The following is a 22,129-nucleotide window of genomic DNA, read 5'->3' as shown; positions in this document are numbered from 1 at the left end:
GAAATTGATTGGCAAAAAGGCTTTGGCTTCAATTTCCCACCTTAAAATCCCATCAAATTGATACGTCTGCGATTTGATTCTCATGTGCCCTTGTTTTTCAAAAAGGGGATTAGCTTTCTAGAGGCATGACCTCTCAAATTCTAAATCCATGATTTCATCAACAAATTACATTTATTGTATGTGCTGCTATTTCGATCCAGACGTAACATCTTGCCTCCAGTGGACTGCCCCACTTCACCAACTAGTGAATTTTGTTGGTGTTTGACATTACAAATTAGTTGTCCCATTTCATCGTGATGATGAATTTGGAAAAATCATGGCTGAGATCGACAGCAAGGGAGGCTCACTGATGCAGTCATGGCCAACAACCATTTTATGCCTGGCGAGCATGATGGCATAGATATCAACTGGTTGGTTATGTGGGGTAGTCGGCGAATCCCTCGACGCAGTTAGACTCTGCACCTTATTAATTAGTTATCACGGGGCATTGTGGTAATTGACTGGTGAACTAATTTTTATGCCATGAACGGATGTAGTTTGTGAATTATTTAATTAAAAAATAAAATATTAATACCATCTTAATTTACCGGAGTAGATTTCATATGTACTAGTTCAAAGTTGTGAGTTCGATACTTAAGGAATTATTATTGGCACTCTAAAAATCTTATTTTGCACTCCAAATTTTCTATAATTGGACACTTATGAGGAATGTAGAATAAGATTTTTGGAATGTTAATAACAGTTCCTGGATACTTATATTTGTCTCGATAAAATTGTAATACTATAGTTTTGGCGATACACACAGACTAAGAGTACTGTACCACCCCAACCACCACAACCCCCCCACCACCCCCACCCTTCCCCCAACCCCCCACTCCCCGCCCCCCCCCCCCCCCCCCCCCCCCCCCCCCCCCAAAAAAAAAAAAGAAAAAAACCCCCCCGGCTACCATTTTCTTCATATTGATCTTGCATGATCACATTTCCAGCGAGGAAGGATGGAGCAATGTAGCCATTTTGGCGATAAGTTTCCAATGCAGCATGTTTTATTAGGCTTTATTGAAAAGAAAAAGAGAGACGCGATAGTCACACCATGCATGCATATGACTCGGAGAGAAAATTAGCCACTGAAATTATTAATAGGATGTCTATGGATTGGCTATGGATGAGATGTAGATAAAAAGGTATAGGCCTTTAGTTGGCATGTCTGTCTTCTTGAAAAAGTTGATGGAAAAATACCACCTGCAATCTCAGCTGTCATTAGATCATGATAAACATGGAGAGAAAGAATTAATTTCCAGAATTTTTAATGTCGTTTTTGTTTGAAGGAATTTATTTACTGATTTTGATGTAGCGAAGTGAATATTTCAGATACAAGAAGAATCTCCTAAAAGGAGTTTCTGAATTGGACTTTCCGACTTATTTTCTAATATAATTTTGCTTGACAACTACAAGTAAACAAGAGCTGGAAAAGGTACTGTCAATGGCTACAAGATTTCTGATTAAACCTGCACAAACTAACTTAACTCAATATGCCTAATGCATGCACAAGCTAAATTTACATAAATGTTGCTTTATCCAGGTAAGAAAATGAGTCGTATATATACATAATCTTTTTCTGTTATAAGGATATGCTTTTGAGCATTTATTTTCCCAAAATTATTGATAATTTAAGAAATAAAGAAAAAAGGAGATAAAAATACAGGTGTTGAGAATTTTCATTTTCTCAAAATATTTTTGTTGTTACTACAGTAAAACATTCTCTATAAAGCAATAATTTCTTGTAATCATTAAAAAAATCAGGTAACGACTTGAGAAAAATTTCACGTATAAACAAATTAGAAGACTATATTTTACACAGAGAGAGAGAACATTTTTAATTTATTTCGTCGAGGGACAAAATTTATCCATGTGGCAGATGATGATATGGTTAATTTTTAATTGTTTTTGAATTTATAATTTTTTTTTTAACAAACGATATTATCTACACTAAGGGGGAATGGATGAGTTTAGCCTCACAATGGGCTAGCAATAATGTGGTTCAAATTCACATTTGGCGAGAATCAAACATAAGACATCTCACTTATAAATAAACATGAATATTACTAAACTGTAGTACTAAGTGGCTTGAATTTATAATTTTACACCTCTATGTTTGACATATGAGTCTCTATCTTCTTATTTTTCTCTTTCTCTCTCTTCTTTTTTCTTCGGTACTTCTCTTTTTCTCTCTTCTTTTTTCTTCGGTACCTCTCTCTCTCTCTCTCTCTCTCTCTCTCTCTCATTCTTCTTCCTACAACTATCTTTGTCTCTCTCATCTCCTCTTTCTTTTTTCGTCCCTTTATCTCCTATTTCTTATTTCGTACTTCTCTCTTTCCTCCTCTCGTTATCCTTCATCTTTGTATTGTTCCATAGATTTATAGTATTTTCTTTCTTTTATGAGAACGATTGGGATTTTTGTTTTTTGGTTTTTGATTTTAGTAATTTTTTAAATCATTTGATTTTTGGGATTTTGATGATTAATTGATCTTGTAAAAGTGCTAATTTTTTTAAAATTGATCTTGTAAACCTCTATAGTTATAAATTGGGTATTATGGCTAAACAGAGATTTTACTGTACGTATTTGCTTTAAAAACATAAAAATAAAAAATAAAATAAAAGGTTTAATTCTTAACCGTTAAAACGGATGTGAATGATTCAGAAATGAAAGTATTAGAGATGCATATGATTTGTCAGTCGCGGAGCCATGATTTTAACTTTTAAGTTAGGAGGGGCCTCACATAAATGTTAAAAAAATTAAATAAATAGATAGTATTTACAAATGAGTAGAATATATGCTTGGAGTTGTGAGTTAATTAAATTTGTTGAGGTGCTAAATGCTTTTTTTCATGTTGAAATTAACCTTCAAATATCAAGGTAATATTGAAAATAATTAATAAAAAGTAAAGAGGATTTAGAGAAACTAACCTTCTAATATTAAGTCAATGAAAATGTCAAGGAGACCATGTTTTTAGACTATATATTGGAGGCCTATTGACACACCCCAACCAAAATCAAGGCGTGACGGCCAACATGCCTTGATTTTGATCGGGGTGTGTCACCTACATTGTGGCGATTGATAATTGGATTTCTTCTTTAATGATTTAAAGAAGTAGTCCAACCATTAACTACCACATCATGTGGTCTCAAAATATGGTTTAAGTAGACAGTCTCTCTAGTACCACCCCAATTCAATATAGAATCGATTTATAGAACATAAAAGTGAGAAGAATGGATTCGAAATTTGGAGAACAAAATATTTCAAAATTTTAAAAATTTGGAAAAAAGTTAAAAAGACAGAGATGTCACATCCCGGCCCGGGCCCCCACCACATCTTGGGCTCGACTCCACCGTAGCACAATATTATCTGCTTTGGGCCCCGACCACGCTGTCACGATTTTGTTTGTGGGAACTCACACGAGAACTTCTCAGTGGGTCACCCATCATGGGATTGCTCTTGCGCATTACTCGCTTAACTTTGGAGTTCTTATTGAACCCGAAGCCAATGTGCTCCCAAAAGACCTCGTGATAGGTAGAGATGGGAATATACATATAAGGCTTACAGGATCCACTCCCCTGGATGATGTGGGATGTTACAATCCACCGCCCTTAAGGGCTCGACGTCCTCGTTAGCACACCTCCGGCCAGAGATTGGCTCTAATACCAAATTCTCACATCCCGACTCGGGCTGGGATATGACAATTACCCACTGGGAAGTTCTCGTTTGAGTTCCCAGAAACAAAACCGTGAGGGTGTAGCGGGGCTCAAAGTGGACAATATCGTGCTACGGTGGAGTCAAGCCCAGGATGTGGTGGGGGCCCGAGCCGAGATGTGACAATTTGGTATCAGAGCCAATCCCTGGCTGGAAGTGTGTCGACGAGGACGTTGGGCCCTTAAAGGGGGTGGATTGTAAGATCCCACATCGCCCAGGGGTGAGGATCCTTTAAGCCTTATATGTATATTCTCATCTCTACCTAGCACGAGACCTTTTGGGAGCTCACTGGCTTTGGGTTCCATCGGAACTCCAAAGTTAAGCGAGAAAAGGGTGAGAGCATTCCCAGGATGGGTGACCTACTGTGAAGTTCTCGTGTGAGTTCCTAGAAACAAAACCGTGAGGGCGTGGTCAGGGCCCAAAGCGGACAATATCGTGCTATGGTGGAGTCGAGCCCGAGATATGGTGGGGGCTCGGGCCAGGATGTGATAGAGAGATTTACAAACCTTAATAAGTTGTGGGTTGAGAATTTGGAGGACAAAATATATGAAATTTCAGGGGGGGGGGAGCTCAAAGTTTATTATTGTTTGGTTGGATAATGTGTTAGAATTTTTGTTTTTAATAAAACTAAACCACTTTGGATTTTAATTTTAGGATTTATTGATTTGTTTATAAATTAGATGTTAAATTTTAGTTTTAAAATGAGTCCAATTGGAATTGAAAAGAAAAATATGAACTCTTGTTTTTAACTATTAATCAGTGAATAAAATTTAAGAGTTTTGTGTAACTAAAAGAAGTATAATTTTAAGTTACCACACAAAAAATAAGGATAATACTAAATTATTTAGAAAGGTAGAAGAGTGAGGGTAGGCAAGACCTATGTTGGCCTCTCAATGGCCTCTAAATTATTTGACAAAATCATGTATGCATGACCAATAAATTAAGGAGCAATTAACAGGAATGATCATTTTTTAACATTTAGTTGTAGAAATGATCATTTTTAATAATGACGAGATAACAGTGACATAACGACCAACGTGACCTTGAAACCAAATATCAAAAAATGATTATTCATGCTAATTGGCAAAAATTAAAGCTTATACAGTCCCATTTGATTCATGTCACTGTTTCTAATATTCAAATCAATCACTCCTTCTATCAAATGAAATTCCTTAATTTCAATGTACACCTTTGTTTCTGTTGGAATAATCCGTTCTCCAGGCATTATTATGAGTACGATAATGAATGTTGTATTATATATATAATGATGTCAATCGGCTGATAATGTACATGTACGCTGGAGGCTGAGTGTGAGTGTGACCACTTGACGATTAATGCCATGTTCTTTTTTTTTTTTTTGGAACCTTTAATGCCATGTTCTTTGTCCCCCAATTAATCTTCCTTTTTTGTGTACCTTCTCTGTGCCAGGCTACTGGTGAGTCTCCATTCACTTCTGTTTCATGTTTTTTGAGTCCTTATCATGGTTGTTTGTCAACTTTTAGGTTTTAAAATTAGTGCATGCATAAAAAAGCTAAATGGACAATGGAAGAGACAAGCGAGACTAAGGATTAATTTAAGTAGCAGTTGAGAACTTGAGATACGAATATAGTTTGGGGATACGAGTCTTAACCAGCATAGAATTTGGACTTGTAAGATCTAGTAATTAATTGTGCTCTAATCACATTCTTTGGAGTATTTATTTGTCCCATCGTCCCACCCTCCCAGCTGAGACTAATTAATAGTCCTTGCAAAACCATCGGACAAAAAGGAAATATTCATTATTCAGGATTAGGACGCATGAGTTCGAACATGGTGAACTTGGTGCAAAACTATCCTAGCAGACCAGCAGTTAGGATCATTTGCCAGTCATTAGCAACATAATTAGGGGTATTGATTGTGTTAGGATTTTTGTTGGGAGTGAATTCTCCATTTTAAATTGGTTTTATGGTGCTAGGCTATTTTTTGTATTGTCAATTGATATTATAGTTAAACGTTAATTTTCTTCATGGTATCATAGCAAATTGACTCAAGCGTGGAAGCCTAACGGCTGCCAAACGTGCTCCCTGTTACTCAATATGTGTTGTCTACGTGTTAGCTAGATTTAAATGACCCACACGTGAGGGGCCATGTAGAAAGTGTGTATTTCACATCAATAAATCAAGAACCTTGCGTGTCCTTATAAAGTCTTGAACCGATATTCTCTCATTAATTAGTTTTATGATGAAACCATAACTTCTTTCAATTTCCTACATTTAAATTTTAAGTTTGGTTGAGAACAATACACTATAATTAAATTCTATCTAATGTAAATATCGGATACTAAACAATAAGAAAGTAGGGAATCAGAGACCTTGAGAATAGGTAAGTAAAAAATGAGAATTGAATTAATTACTCCACATTGTTGATCACATGTCGTTTTGATGGAATGCTTCCTTATCATAGATGATAATACAAGGTATAGATATCATTCTATTCTTGATATACTCTTCGTTTACTAACAAACAAGAAAAGAAAAAAGAAAGAGTAGATGTTGTTGCAGTCATTTAGAATAAGAATGTGATTATGTAAATCCTAGTGAATCTAGGAATGTCTCTTTTGTTCCTATTAGGGGTTTAATCCTAAAAGGGTAATGATTTTACCTATCCTACTACTATAAATAAAGGCACAATGAGGTGATACAACATACACCTCACAATTAAATCTCTTTCTTCTCTCTCGCACTGTGGTCAGTCCCCTCTATCTATTCCCTTAGAATAGCTCAGTTAAATAGGCTTATAACACGTTATCAGCATGCACTTACCAGAAGATGAGGAACTGACGGATCGTAGGAGGAGGCTATCTTCCACAAAATTCAAGGCTCTTATTTGTTTTCTCCCAATCAGGTATGCTTAAAATAAAGGAAGATATTTGAAACGACCTTGAATCATGAAAACATTCTCCATGATGCATGAACCCTCTATGTTTATATTTTCCTTCCAATATATATATATATATATATATATATATATATATATATATATGTTTCATGCATTATGCAATGAAATTGCTATGTGGAATTGTGAGTCAATGCATATAAATAAATTAGAAGCATGTTAGGCTTTTTCAAACCCTAGAGAAGTCTAACAAATTGGAACTATGTGGCACTGCCGTCTTAACATTGCCGCCACAACACCACCGTGGTATCATCAACGGACCACCGTGCTGCCCTGAAGCCTGGCCGCGTAGGGAATGATGTCGTTTGACACCATGGACCATGTGCGCAACCCTCTGTGCTTGCTGCCTCTTTCTGACCCAACTAGGCTTTAGCTTGGACTGTCTGCTACACGGGCCTGCAGCCCTGGTCCAACTCGAGCACAAACCCGCATACCAGAAGCATGCTGGGTTTGTCCCTGACATGAGCTTGAAGCCTCGATCCATTCAAGCCTACTCTAGCATAGCCCACAACTTACTGGGCTTGATCTTGCCACGGTCTGCGACACTATAAGCCAGCCTAGATGGTTGGGCTTGTCTCTGCAGCCCAAAATCGAAACCCAGCTTCGGATAAGGTTACCTCGTACACCAATAAGCCTTTGAGCTTGCCCCGTGCACCTGCCCTAGCCTAATGATGTTGGGCTCCCCAAATCAACTTGGCCCGAGGCTTGTAGCCCTTCCCGAGACCTAATAGGCATATAGCCGAATCTACATGGCCTTTATCCTAAATTATTTTGCTTCCACGATCGACCTTATTTAGTCCCGATCTATTAAATTAATTAAAAGTGACTTGCAGTCCATTAATCTGAAAATGAATCCAAAATTATTGACCTAAAGATCAATTTTGGACATAAATGATTCAATAATTTATTTTTATACTTTGAACCGTTGACATAATTTCATAGTCTCAATGCTCTCACACTTGAGTTCTCGAAGAAACTCAAATCCACTATACTTAAATTAGCATATTGCATTTTGTGTTTCTTGTAGGAACCTCTCCTTTATGAACTAATCGTTCATAAAACTAAATTGAACATGTAGTTTCATATTTAGTGCCTTTGAAACCTGAAGTTTTCATTTAAAACTTACCACATGAAATTTGTAGCTTTCATGCATAAATTAAACCAATACATGTCTATAGAACTCGAATGTTGTATGCTATATGTCTATGGATTGCCATATGACTAATCACGTTTTTGTTGTACCCTTTGTTTTAGGGACATGTCGAACTTGAACAAGCTCAACTTCATCATTCTGGAAGTATTTGGAAGAAACTACTGAAGTGAGTTTAAGACATGAAGCTCCATCTTACTACAAAGAGCATTAAAGCCACCATCAAGGCACCTACCGATGACAAACCCGTCGACAAAGCTCAAAAAGCTAATGCAATGATCTTCATTTAAAACTCTTCATTAAGGAGGACCCACGCACCCTCTGGCTTGCTCTGGCCGACCGTTTCAATCACCAGAAAGACATCTACTTGTCTGCAGCAAGACATGATTGGCAGTATCTTCGCTTCTAGGACTTTAAGTCCACGAATGAATACAACTTTAAAGTTTGTCGAATCCGATCATTTCTAAAGTTCTGTAAAATGAAACTAATCGAATCAGATCTCTTGGAGAAGACCTATTCGACCTTCCATGCCACCAATATTGTCCTGCAGCAATAATACAGGGCACATACGTTCACTAACATTTTGAATTTGATCTCTGTCTTACTTCTCACTGAAAAGCAGAACCAGTTTTTGATGAAGAATCATCAGACTCGACTGACTGGCTCGAACGCCGCGCCTGAAGTGTATATGACACATTCTAGGAGCATAAATGACTCAAGAATCGTTATGATTGTGGCAATGGGTGGCAAGCTCCACCACGGGCCCAATGTCCACAGAGTCAATACCCACCCAAATGAGGAAATGTGACCCAACAGCACCTACCCCTTGCCCCTAAGACCCCAAACTTCAAGAATAAGGGAAAAACTCTCGTTCAATCGGCTTCCACTGAAATGGACATGTGTTACCGCTATGGATTAAGGAATCATTGGTAATGCGTATACCGAGCTACCCTAGAGGCCATCGCCATGTATCATTCCTGTTGTGAGTCTAACTTTGCACATGTGGAGCATCCAGAAGATGCTACTACATCCATAGAGATATCAGATTTTCAGGAGGCAACAACTCTTATGGACGAATATATTTTAGACATGTTTTAGGGTGTTTTACCCCTAGTGGCTGAACCCACTAGGAGTGGCTGGACCCTCCCCTCTATTTTTCTAGTATTATGGTTTAATTTTGAACAATTTTTCTAAGTTTTTGGAATCATTTGTTTGGTTTTGGTTTATTTTGAATTATGGATGGTTATGTTATGGAATTATTTCTTGAATTGATTAATTGAATGAATGGAATTATATTTATGCATGTGACCAGTTCAATCAATTTATTTCTAGGTATATGTCTAGTGAGGAAGTTAGTTGTCTACTTGATAGTGCTACCACGCACACCATATTGCATGAATGACACTATTTTACTAACTTTGTACCTAAGAAAGCATCTCTAACAACTCTCTCAGGCTTATCCAACCTGATTGAAGGATACGGAAGGGCCCGTATCTTGTTGTCCAATGGTATAGTAGAGGTCCTCTATTCTTCACGTTCCTGAAGAACGTTGCTAAGTTTTAGAGATATTCGAGATAATCAATATCATGTTGAAACCACTGAAGATAATGGTTCTGAATTTCTTTGTATCATTTCGTATGAATATGGCCAGAAGCGTATTCATGAAAAGTTGAAATGTCTCCCAAGTGGGTTGTATATCCCAGCCACTAGCGGCATAGAAGCCCACCATGTGGCCGACCCTATGCCTAAGTTCCAGATCACTTTGCTGCTTTGGCATGACCGTTTGGGACATCCCAGACGTGACATGATATGCTGTATCCTCAAATCATCTCATAGGCATCAATTACCTTTCCACGTTGGATTTTCACCATGCAAAACGTGTTCTTTAGGGAAGTTGAATACTGAACCTTCAATTACAAAGATTATTCATGACCTTCCCAAGTTTCTTCAGAGGATTCAAGGGGATATTTGTGGACCTATCCAACCAACATGTGGACTATTTAGATACTTTATGGTGTTCGTTGATGCATCGACACGATGGTCACATGTTTGCCTGTTATCCATATGCAATGTCGCATTTGTGAAACTCCTAGCAAAAATTATTAACTTAAGGGCTCACCACCTTGATTATCCAATCAAGTCGATTTGAGTGGATAACGCTAGAGAGTTTACGTCATAGACCTTTGACGATTATTGCATGTCAGTGGGAATTAAAGTGGAACATCTTGTACCCCATGTTCACACCCAAAACAGCATGGCAGAAGCTTTCATAAAGCGCCTTCAATTGATAGCTCGGACTTTGGTTATGCAAACCAAACTGCCGGTATTTGCCTGAGGCTATGCAATATTACACATAGCTATGTTAGTCCGTCTGAGGCCCACCGCTACCCAACCATATTCATCGTTACAGTTGGTTACTAGATACGAGCTCGACGTCTCGCATTTATGAATGTTTGGGTGTGCAGTTTATGTGCCAATAGCATCACCACTACGTACCAAAATGGGTCCTCAGAGAAAAATAGGAATTTATATCTGTTATGATTCGCCATCAATTGTTCGCTATTTAGAACCCTTGACAGGAGATCTCTTACCGCATGTTTTGCGAATTGTCACTTTGATGAGACAGTCTTCCCGTCGTTAGGGGGAGATAAGTATGCTAACGTTCCTGGAGAATGCCACGAATTGTCATGGTGTGCTCCTATTATGTCTCATTTAGATCCTCGCACTACTCAGTCTGAAACTGAAGTGCTTAGAATTATAGATCTTCAGCGCATTGCTCAGAGCATGCCAGATGCTTTTACTGATCTAGCAAAGGTGACCAGATCATATATACCTACTGCAAACGCACCTGTAAAGCTAGACCATCCTTTAAGGTTGAAGCCCGTACTTTCCACATGGCTCGGTACATTAGTAGCTAGGCAATCATCTGCTCCAACCTTAAAGCGTGGCAGACCCCTTGTTTCAAAGGATTCATAACCCCAGAAGAGGAAATCGGCACCAACTGATGACCCTAGTTTGGATTCGAACATCGCTCACTCATCCATTCCAATGCATGAGGTTATTCTAGAATATGGTGATGTCTTAGACAAGACAAACTGGCCTCTTGAGAATTGCAAGATTTCGGTCCACTAAGCAGTATTGGGTGAAGTTTGGAATCAGAATGAGATGATCGTCGACGATGCATTTGTGTACTCAGTAGCTACTGACATCATTCTTAGTGATGACATTGAACCACTTTTCGTTGATGAATGCCGACGTAGAACAGATTGGTCAAATTGGAAACAAGCAATCTAGGTCAAACTCGATTTGTTCGTGAAACGTAAGGTGTTTCGGCCTGTAGCTCCAACTCTACCATGCATGAAGGCCATTGGCTACAAGTGGGTTTTCTTGAGGTAACGTAATGAGAAGTTTGAAATAGAGCGATACAAAGCACACCACGTAGCACAAGGCTTCTTTCAGCGCCCTAGGATTGATTACAAGGAGACGTATTCTCCCATAATGGACGTTATAACGTTCGCTACCTAATCAGTTTGGTAGTTTCCAAAAAACTAAATATGTAGCTTATGGGCATGATAACCGCGTATCTCTATGGAGATCTAGATATGGAAATATACATGAAAGTTCCAGAAGGACTTCCATTAACTGGGTCAAATAGTTCTAGACCACGGAACACTCTCTCTGTTAGATTAAGGAAGTCATTCTATGGATTGAAACAATCTGGGCAGATGTGGTATAACTGTTTGAATGAATATTTGACAAGTCAAGGTTATATGAACAACGAATTATGCTATGTATGTTCATAAAGAAGTCACATTCTGAATTTACAATCGTTGCAGTTTATGTCGATGACATGAACCTCATTGGAACTTCTGCAGAGCTTGAGGAAATTGTCGCGCACTTGAAATCGGAATTTGTGATGAAAGATCTTGAGAAAACTCGATATTGTCTAGGCTTGGAGATCGAGCATTGTTCGGATGGAATCCTATTACATCAATCGAACTACACCCAGAAGGTGTTGCGATGTTTTAATGAGGATAAAGCGAAGCCTTCGAGTACACCTATGGTCATTTGGACATTAAATGCTAAACGAGATCCTTCCGTCCAAAGGAGGATGATGAAGAGATTTTGGAACCTGAAGTTCCATACCTAAGTGCAATTGGGGCTTTATTGTACTTGGCTTAATGCACTAGACCTGACATCTCATTCCCTGCTAATATTTTGGCAAGATACAACAATGCGCCCACACATAGGCACTGAAATGGTGTTAAAGACATTTTCCACTACCTCAATGGTACGACAGATTTAGGCTTGTTCTATACCCACGAATCTTCGAGTGTTGTCACCCCCCTCAGTTCTCAGATTGATTTTCTCCTTATTGGTCATGCAAATACTAGATATCTGTATAACCTACATAGGGCACGTTCTCAAACGAGTTATGTCTTTACTGTTAAAGACACCGCTATATCTTGGAGGTCTACCAACCAAATGCTAGTTGCGACTTCTTCGAACCATGTTGAGATTCTCGCCCTGCATGAAGCATCGCGTGAGTGCTTTTGGTTGAAAGCAGTTATGGAATATATTCAAAGCACTAGTGGTCTTACTTTCATTGTTGGCCTTCCTACGACGATCTTTGAAGACAATGTAACATGTATCGAGCAGTTAAAGAAGGGATATATCAAGGGAGACAACACCAGGCATACAACGTCGAAGTTTTTTTATTCTCACCAGCAACAACATCAAAACATTGAAGTCAAGCAAATCTGTTCCTGGGATAACCTAGCCGATCTCTTCACCAAGTCATTACCTAAGTCTACTTTTTAGAAGCTCGTCCAAGGAATCGGTATGCGTAAATTATTTGAATTGAATTATTTGTAGTTTTCTTATTTAGAAGTTATGTCTAACTCAGGGGGAGTATCATGAAGCATACTCACTTGATCTTAATGTACTCTTTTTCCTATGATTAGGAGTATTTTTCCCACTGGGTTTTTGCTACCAAATGAGGTTTTAACGAGGCACCCATCTTGGAATGATCATACTTCGTTGAGTTCACTACTTTCGTCTCGTTTGACGTTTGTTTTAGACATTATGCATACTTCCCACTTTTCTCCTTAGTCTATAGGTTTTCCCCATACCTTGGGTTTTACCATAGCGAGGTTTTGTGAGTTTTACTACCAATGCATACTTTCTTAAATTTGAGACTCGCATTCACTTGTTGTGCCGCCGACTTCATCAACTATTCTACCTTATATGCTAAAGATCTGATGCAATGGTTTGTTGAGTATTTAAACACTCAAATGGGAGTGTTGCAGTCATATTTAGAATATGAATGTGATTGTGTAAATCCTAGTGAATCTAGGAATATCTCTTATATTCTTATTAGAAGTTGATTACATATTAAGAGTTGTAATCCTAAAAGAGTAAGGATTTTACCATCCTACTACTATAAATAAAGGCACAATGGGGTGATACAACATACACCTCACAATTAAATCTCTTTCTTCTCTCTCTCACTGCCACCGACCCTTTCTCTCTATTCCTTTAGAATAGCTTGGTTAAATAGGCCTACAACGGATGTCACGTTTAAAATATGTCTTATTTTCAGTTTCAACTAGGTATCATCATTAAGAGGGTATGTTTATCCATATCTAACAAATTCAAATATCATGCACATTTCTGAATAAGTAAGTAAACATACTGCAAGAGTATTTAAATACTAATTTTAAGATGAGAATCGCTTATATTTTTATTTCTTTAGTGCAAGTATTTTCTTTGTCCTCATACACATTTCTGATAAGTTAACATAAAATACTATAATTTGGATGGAATAAGATTCAATAATACAATAATTATTTTTGGTGTTTTTGGTCAATTACTTTATTGATTTACAATGCCCAATGCTTGTAAATATTTGCTTTGCGTACAGAAAAGGCTTAAGGGGAAATAATATATAAACGTAGACATGGGTGTAATTAAGGTCAAATATAGACTACTACTAGAGCTATAAGTCTTCATCCCTTCACTTCTAATTAATATTGGGATATACATCGAATCAGCGAAATTACCATTTTGAGTTATCCAAGGAGAGTGAGCCTGCAGCAATGAACTGAAGAGAAATACTCTAATTATTGGAGTATTCCAATATTTACAGAGAAGTGTATTATATTGAAAGACTTGAAACTAGTCTAAAAGAATACAATGTGATTGTACCATATAAGTATTATCAATTCATTTATGTTATAATACATGAAATAATACCATCACTTGACATCTTACAAACTTACAAACAAAAATATTGTGGTGATAGGTTACAATTACAAACAAAAATATTTGGTGGTCTTGTTGTCGATCTCCGGTAGGACTAACTCCTTGCTCCAGATGTCGGAGCCATAAGGCCAGGTGGTCTTGCTAATGCGGGAGTCAAATAGGTCGTGCCAGTACTTGTCCTCGTAGTTTTTGACGGCGATCATGTCGTGCTGGACTTTGAGGAGGCCATTGGAGTTGGATCGGTAGGCGATCTTGTGACATCCCACATCGCCCAGGGGACTGATCCTTAAATGTATATTCCCATCCTACCTAGCACGAGGCCTTTTGGGAGCTCACTGGCTTCGGGTTCCGTAGGAACTCCGAAGTTAAGCGAGAAGAGGGCTAGAGCACTCCCATGATGGGTGACCCACTGGGAAGTTGCTCGTGAGTTCTCAAAAACAAAACCGTGAGGGAATGGTAAGCCCAAAGCGGACAATATCGTGCTACGGTAGTGGAAGCGGGCCCGGGAAGTGGTCCCACCCGGGCCAGGATGTGACATTGGTATCAGAGCCTAACCCTGGTCGCGTATGTGCCGACGAGGACGTCGGGCCCCTAAGGGGGGTGGATTGTGACATCCCACATCGCCCAGGGGACTGATCCTTAAATGTATATTCCCATCCTACCTAGCACGAGGCCTTTTGGGAGCTCACTGGCTTCGAGTTCCATAGGAACTCCGAAGTTAAGCGAGAAGAGGGCTAGAGCACTCCCAGGATGGGTGACCCTCTGGGAAGTTGCTCGTGAGTTCCCAAAAACAAAACCGTGAGGGAATGGTAAGCCCAAAGCGGACAATATCGTGCTACGGTGGTGGAGCGGGCCCGGGAAGTGGTCCCGCCCGGGCCGGGATGTGACAATTTGGTATTAGAGCCTAACCCTGGCCGCGTGTGTGCCGACGAGGACGTCGGGCCCCTAAGAGGGGTGGATTGTGACATCCCACATCGCCCAGGGGAGTGATCCTTAAATGTATATTCTCATCCCTACCTAGCGCGAGGCCTTTTGGGAGCTCACTGGCTTCGGGTTCCGTAGGAACTCCGAAGTTAAGCGAGAAGGGGGCTAGAGCAATCCCATGATGGGTGACCCACTGGGAAGTTGCTCGTGAGTTCCCAAAAACAAAACCGTGAGGGAATGGTAAGCCCAAAGCGGACAATATCGTGCTACAGTGGTGGAGCGGGCCCGGGAAGTGATCCGCCCCGGGCCGGGATGTGACAATTTGGTATCAGAGCCTAACCCTGGTCGCGTATGTGCCGACGAGGACGTCGGGCCCCTAAGGGGGGTGGATTGTGACATCCCACATCGCCCAGGGGACTGATCCTTAAATGTATATTCCCATCCTACCTAGCACGAGGCCTTTTGGGAGCTCACTGGCTTCGGGTTCCGTAGGAACTCCGAAGTTAAGCGAGAAGAGGGCTAGAGCACTCCCATGATGGGTGACCCACTGGGAAGTTGCTCGTGAGTTCTCAAAAACAAAACCGTGAGGGAATGGTAAGCCCAAAGCGGACAATATCGTGCTACGGTAGTGGAAGCGGGCCCGGGAAGTGGTCCCACCCGGGCCAGGATGTGACAGATCTTGTCAAGCAAGAAGGACTCGGTGGCAAAGGAGGAAGGGTCAGCATTGAAGGGGACATAGTCATGTAGCGAGCGAAGAAGTGGTGGGGGTGGGTTTAGTCGATAAGAATGACAGACGCTTGGTTGTTTTTTTGTTTTTAAATTTAGGAGAAAAAAGAGGAGTTAACACAATTAAGATGTGTAAGTGGAGAGGTGTCACGTATTTAGAGTGGCCGGAGGGAGGCTGCAGTCTTTTTTAGATGCAAAAGATTTGAACTCCTTTAGATCATATGTGTCACACCACTCGATCATACATGTACGTGTGTTGCATCATTGGACATTGGACGTGCATGTATTTGAAATTTTCATCTTGGAAAATTCTCTCGAAACAATGCTTAATTGGTTTGGCATTATATTACGTTGCACTGTTGTTCTACCATGCCAAGTTTTGGTAAATTTAAAACGAAGTTGGGTAATCGAATTGCATCATGTCGTATTTGAATTTATGTTTTAAGTTCATCTTACATATCATCTTGCATATCATCTTACATCCACATCAAACCTACTTGACTAGGTATATAATCGAATTGCATCTATATAATCCTTTCTTTTTTTGGTCAGAAAACAAAGGCATATAATCCTAGTCAAGTAGGTTTGTTCCGATCAAATCAGGTTATTTGTATTTGAAGTTAGTTTGTTTAAGTTATTAATTACATGGCTTCATGTCAAATATTAGTGATTTCGCTTTGCTAAATTCCTATTAGGTTTGAGTATCTACCCAGGACTTCATACACAACTGATTTAGCTTTCATACCATATCTTTCAAAGCTAGGTTAAATCCAAGAGCATAAGATAAGAAATGACCTAATTAACATCGTGTATATATAAACAAACAGGCACAAATGTTAACTTGAGAGACGCACGAACGTCTTTATGCCCTACTGAAAGAAAAAAGAAAAAAACTTTCATCGCACTGATCGCTTGAATACGACATACTCCAAGACGAAACCACAATGGTGTCATTCAACAAAGGGAAAGAGTCAAAACATACAATTTTCCCACAATGGTGTCATCATATCCCTACCAGTACTAATTAGTACTCAACTCCCTCTCCGTCAACCTATTTTCATTACAAATTCTTTTATTTTCCTCTTCTTTGATGACGAGACAAAGATGCAAATCTTACGTTTCTCTCTATATGATTCCGTTCCATTTTGACTTCTTAAAAGTAGGGCAACTCTCTCTCTCTCTCTCTCTCTCTCTCTCTCTCTCTCTCTATGAGTTGTGATCATGTACATGAACCCTTGAGTTACAGTGATGAGAGGATTGATAGGTTGAGCCATGGGGCTCGATATCCGCAAACAAACCGACAAACCACGTGACAGAAAGATTAATTGATGATGATGATTATATGGTCCATCACCAACTTGAATATCATCTTACAAGATTAAAAAAAAGTGAGAATTATTATTGCATTTGGAAAGAGATAATAATCAGTATACTAAGACTACTAGTAGTACTCCACTCAGAGTCACCACCCCTTGTAATATATATGATTCTTGACATGAACAGTGACAAAAATTAATATTAAGCGAATAATGGTAATTTGACAACGCCATCCCATCTAAAACTCCAAAACAAACTTTATTTATCTAACATATATGTTTATACTACTGTGCTTGTAATTATATATTTCTTTGACTTGGACGGACTAGATAACATTCTTATATGATATTATATGATATCGGGTTGTTCCGTTATATAGGACCGTTCGACACGTGGCACAGCGTGTCGGAGGATGACAACGACAATGATTGTCGATCGAAATTCCACAGGTCGATCGCGCTGTTGTTGTAGTCGTGTGTGGCCTGGTAGGATTTGTTGGGTGAAGACAACGATCCTCGTAGGGTACTTCGTAATTGAAGTTCATGATCATGATCATCATTGTCATAAGAAATAGTGTTGTGGGGGTCAGTGATGAAACAAGCTAATTGCCTAGAGGTCTCGGTTTGTCCATTGAGTTGTGAAGCCACAAGGCGGTCTAAAGCTGCCCAGTTGGTGAGTCCTGAGTCCATGTGGTGTGCATGGTAATCCATGTTTTGGTGATGATCAGTGAATGGACTCACCTGGTTGTTATTAACCTCTGTGACCATCATCTCCTCATGAATGTTTGGTTGGTAACAATCCTGGCTGCTTGTGGAGTTTGGGCTGTCTAGGGTCGGAAGTTTCAAGAACCTCTCATGGAAGCCAATATGACTAATAGTATTACTAATGCCTGTGTTGATTGGTTGGAGGTTAAATCTTGTGCTATTATTGCAAATGTAGGCTTCATTCTCTTCTTCCTTGCATGCCCTTCCCATGTATTGAATTATTGGCTCCAAAGCTCCCTCGGGACACGAATCAAACAGTGATTGGCCACTTTTTGTTTCCGATGTGATGGATGTAGTAGGACTCAAAATTGGGCTGCTCAAACTTCTGTGGAGGCTTTTCTTCTTGAAAATTCGGCAAACCACCCATCCCTCTTCTTGTGCTGCATCTCCCACAACTGTGGGTACCTGATCATATGAATGAAACATACATAAGCATCGTTTATTGTCAGAAAGATGTTTGGATGTCCAGTTTTTGTACAACACATTCCATGACAAGTGGTAGTCGAGAAAAAACTCTTAGATGTAAAACATAATTAAGGAGGACAATGTTTTTTGCATATCATGTTTCTCCTTCTACACATTCCTGTTCAAACTGTCCCTTGAATTTCTTTTGTTTATTCGATAAAAGGTCATTCATAAGTAGGAGTACATGGAGATAATAAAATGGGCATATGAAAATCATTTCTCATAAAAAATGACGTTATTAACTTACGATTGTAGGGTATTCAAAATGGCTTACATTAGTGATATTGCAATTGCTAGTATTATTGTCGTCGAGTCTATATTCATGCATGATCCAATCAGACTTTTGGCCATGGGGAGCTCGGCCTTTGTAGAACACAAGAGTCTTCCTCATACCGATCCGCCTGCAGTTGCTACATATCACTTTATCACGGCCAGTTGCCTTCCAGAATCCGGCAGCAGTTGCACGATTTGTTCGTGTTCCAGTCGGGTACTTCTTGTCTTTATGGCTGAAAAAATACCAATCATTCTGTGGTGTAGTTCCTATCTTACACTTCTCTGCAAAAATTCCATTACTATAAAAACTTTGATTCATATGAATAATCAATAAGTTCCAAATATAAAATGACTACATAGATGTATACGTCTTATTATATATATATATATATATGTATGTATGTACCTTGTATATCCCATGGCTCAAGCTTATTGAGATCGACTTCACGTATGACATCGAGATCAATCCTCTGATTTGAAGCCTTCTTCTTCAAGTAGTACTGCAAGAGTTCCTCTTCGGTTGGATGAAACCTGAAACCAGGAGGGACTTGAGATTGCCCATTTACAGATATGCTCATGTTTTCAGGCGCCATTTTGATTAACAAATATGAAAGGTTTCTGGAATCTTCTTTTGAAGAATCGAAAATAATATAAGTAGTTAAAACGATGAGATGGAGTACTGAAGAAGTGAGAGAGAGAGAGAGAGAGAGAGAGAGAGGAAGTAATAACAACTAAGTTGGTGTACGCAAAGAATATGGGGGAGGACTATATATATACTGAGAGAGAGAGAGAGAGAGAGACAGAGAGAGGAAGGAGGATGTAATAACAACTAAGTGTACGCAAGGATTATGGGGGAGTACTATATGTATACGTTGTTGGACGAGGAGGGTGAGAACATACATGAAAAAATTTGAGCTTTTGGTTCTCATGGGACACGTGTACACATATGATTTTTATAAAGTGTAGGGTTAGTTTCACCATGTTCCGAGAAGAACCACCCACCTTACATTACACAGAAGTGGAAAGACGTGGGGTCCATGGATGTGGGTATCAACAAGGGGTCCCACAGAGAGGACGGTGTGGGAAACTCGCTAGTGTGTAGGGCGCAAGCTCACATCCACAACTGAGACCCTCGACCATAAAATCTCCTTAGAAAACCACCTATTAAACAGCCATGGACCATTCTCTCTCTCTCCCTCTCGCTCTCCCCCTCCCTCCCTCTCTCCTTTGTGCAACCACCGCGACAAAAAACAGATAGTGGGGTATGTGCGTAGGGATTGCTCTTTCATGGCCCATTAGATGAGAAAGATAAAAATGTGAGGAAATGACTTTAGCCGAACTTCTAGGGAAAGCCCTTTGATTTCTAAATCTCATATTGTATGAATGTATGAGGCCAACACTTAGCTCAAAGCTGCTTTGGTTTTCATAAACGGTCCTTGGCCCGCTCTTCAGTAAGGGTAAGAAGTGTGACCGTCCCCTATCGAAGGGCCTTACGTTTGGATTTTCTTGAACGAATTTGATGATTTGCTACAACAGTGTTTTTTCGGTTTTCCCTTTTTGTTGTTCAAAATAACTGATTAATTTGTATGACCAACGACTAACCTTTATTAATTTCTTTTATTCCAATAGATTTTTTTTTAATTATTTTAACGTTCAGAATAGTTTGAATTGCATCAAATAAAATTTTAAAATTTTGATTTGATCCTCTGAATCAATTCTTAGTTGTTCATGTTCTTTTTATTGTTAATATATGTATATACATGTGAATATTTAATATTAGATTTTTTTTTATACAATGATATATTTACATTGAGGGGTGAAGAATAAATTGGTTGCGAACTCATCATTTCCAAGATTAGAATCTAAAATCAATTACTTACAAGTAAAGAATAATACCACTAGATTGAAGTACTAAATGTTAAACTAGTTCTATATTAATAGAATAATTAAAGAGCTAAAAAAATTAACCATAACATGCCTCTCTCTCTTTCCCAAACCTAGCATGCATACAACAAAGTTCTAAAAGACGCTAGGTGCTAGTTGGGCTACGAGTTGGGGCCTAGCGCCTAGTCAGCTAGGCGGGGCCTAGGCAGATCTAAGTAAATCTATTATATTTTGTGTAAATAAATATCTGTTTATACTTAAAAATTAAAATATATATAATTTCATTATAAAGTACGAAATAGAATGACATATATATTAGAAAGTATTGAAACATAATGAAAACATAGGATCATGCATATAATGTGTATTCATTTAAGTATTTAACAAGTCTTTTACAATTTATTGAAAAAAATAAAATACCAAATGAAAGTTATCTATTTTCTTTCTAAGTGAGTTGCAACCTAGGCGGATCTGGGTAGGCCAGGCAGGCGCATCAGCAGGTCTAGGCGTCATTTCTTAATTTTCAAATGCCTAGGCATTAATCGGGGTGGTGGCCAACTGTCTAGCCGCCTAGGTAGTGCTAGGCGGGAATTTTGAGAACAGTGATAACATTCCTTATGTTTTTGTTTTCTTTTCCATTCTCTCCATTTCAATCTTGCTTCATGCATCTCTCAAGTTCTTAACTCTAATTTTAGTTATTGAGAAAAATAAGAAACTAAGAAATAGGTTATTCAATTAAAGTGGTTGAAAAATTACTTAGAGTTGACTATGCCATAAAAAAGATTAGATGAATGGGCATCTTGGAGAAGAATATGTTGGAAATGCTTGATTTAAAAATTTGATTGATGATTTTGCCTATAGGAGTTCGAAGAAGAAATTTTTTATGAATGTAAACTTATATAATTATATTAGTCGGACTATTATAATTATATAAGCTTACATTCATAAAAAATTTCTTCTTCGTATTAAGGGGAATTTTAACAAAATACTCTCGGTACTGTTCATTTATAATTATATAAGCTTACATTCATAAAAAATTGCTTCTTCGTATTAAAGGGAATTTTAACAAAATACTCTCGGTACTGTTCACTTTTAACGAAAAACCACATTATCCCTAAATCTCTAAACCTTCAAACCAAATCAATGGCTCTTTCCAATCCCACCTTTCGTACCCACCCCAAAACCCTATCAAACCCTCGATTCGCTGCCTTTTAACGCCATCCTCCATCATCTCCCTTCGCTTCCTCTCCCTCGCCAACCCTGAACAACGCCAGCGCAAGCGCCACCTTCGCCTCGAACCCCCCCTTTCCTCCCTCCACCGCAACCAGAAACAACAATTGTAACAGTCCCCAAGAAAAGTGATGAACTCCGGCAGCAAGCTCGGAGTGTGACGAAGGTGGACGTAGAGTCGTCGTTTTCATCTCCAGATCCGGTGAGATTCGACTGAAATCTCACGTACAGTTGGTTTCCTAATTCGATCGAAATCTCGCGTACAATTGGTGGACTGTCCATCGCCAGTCAGCGGCGAGAATGTGCTTCCATCGGGTCTGTGGGCAACCGAGAACACGAGGAAAAGGGATGATGCTAAATGGCATCCAGGTGGCACAAATTTGAGAGAGATCGTCCTTGACGGGGTTGGGAGCACGGGGAGAGAGAGAGAGAGAGAGAGAGAGAGAGAGAG

General features: G+C 39.1%; 1 protein-coding gene across 1 annotated transcript; it reads right to left on the bottom strand.

The window, feature by feature from the left end:
* Positions 1-17,125: 17,125 nt before the first annotated feature.
* LOC125469169 (NAC domain-containing protein 43-like) lies at positions 17,126-19,303 on the bottom strand. The gene is made up of 3 exons (XM_048566234.1): positions 18,971-19,303; positions 18,566-18,846; positions 17,126-18,231 (listed from the first exon to the last, which is right to left on the bottom strand). The coding sequence occupies exons 1-3, from the start codon at positions 19,155-19,157 to the stop codon at positions 17,434-17,436; spliced, it is 1,266 nt and encodes a 421-aa protein (XP_048422191.1). The 5' UTR covers positions 19,158-19,303; the 3' UTR covers positions 17,126-17,433.
* Between the last annotated feature and the right edge of the window lie 2,826 nt (positions 19,304-22,129).

This window comes from the organism of the source record quoted next, unplaced genomic scaffold (genome assembly GCF_019419815.1).
Source record: "Pyrus x bretschneideri cultivar Hongxiangsu unplaced genomic scaffold, Pyrus_bretschneideri_v1 Contig40, whole genome shotgun sequence".
Taxonomy (NCBI): domain Eukaryota; kingdom Viridiplantae; phylum Streptophyta; class Magnoliopsida; order Rosales; family Rosaceae; genus Pyrus; species Pyrus x bretschneideri.
Note: the sequence above shows the minus strand (reverse complement) of the source record. Positions and strands in the feature narration are given on the sequence as shown.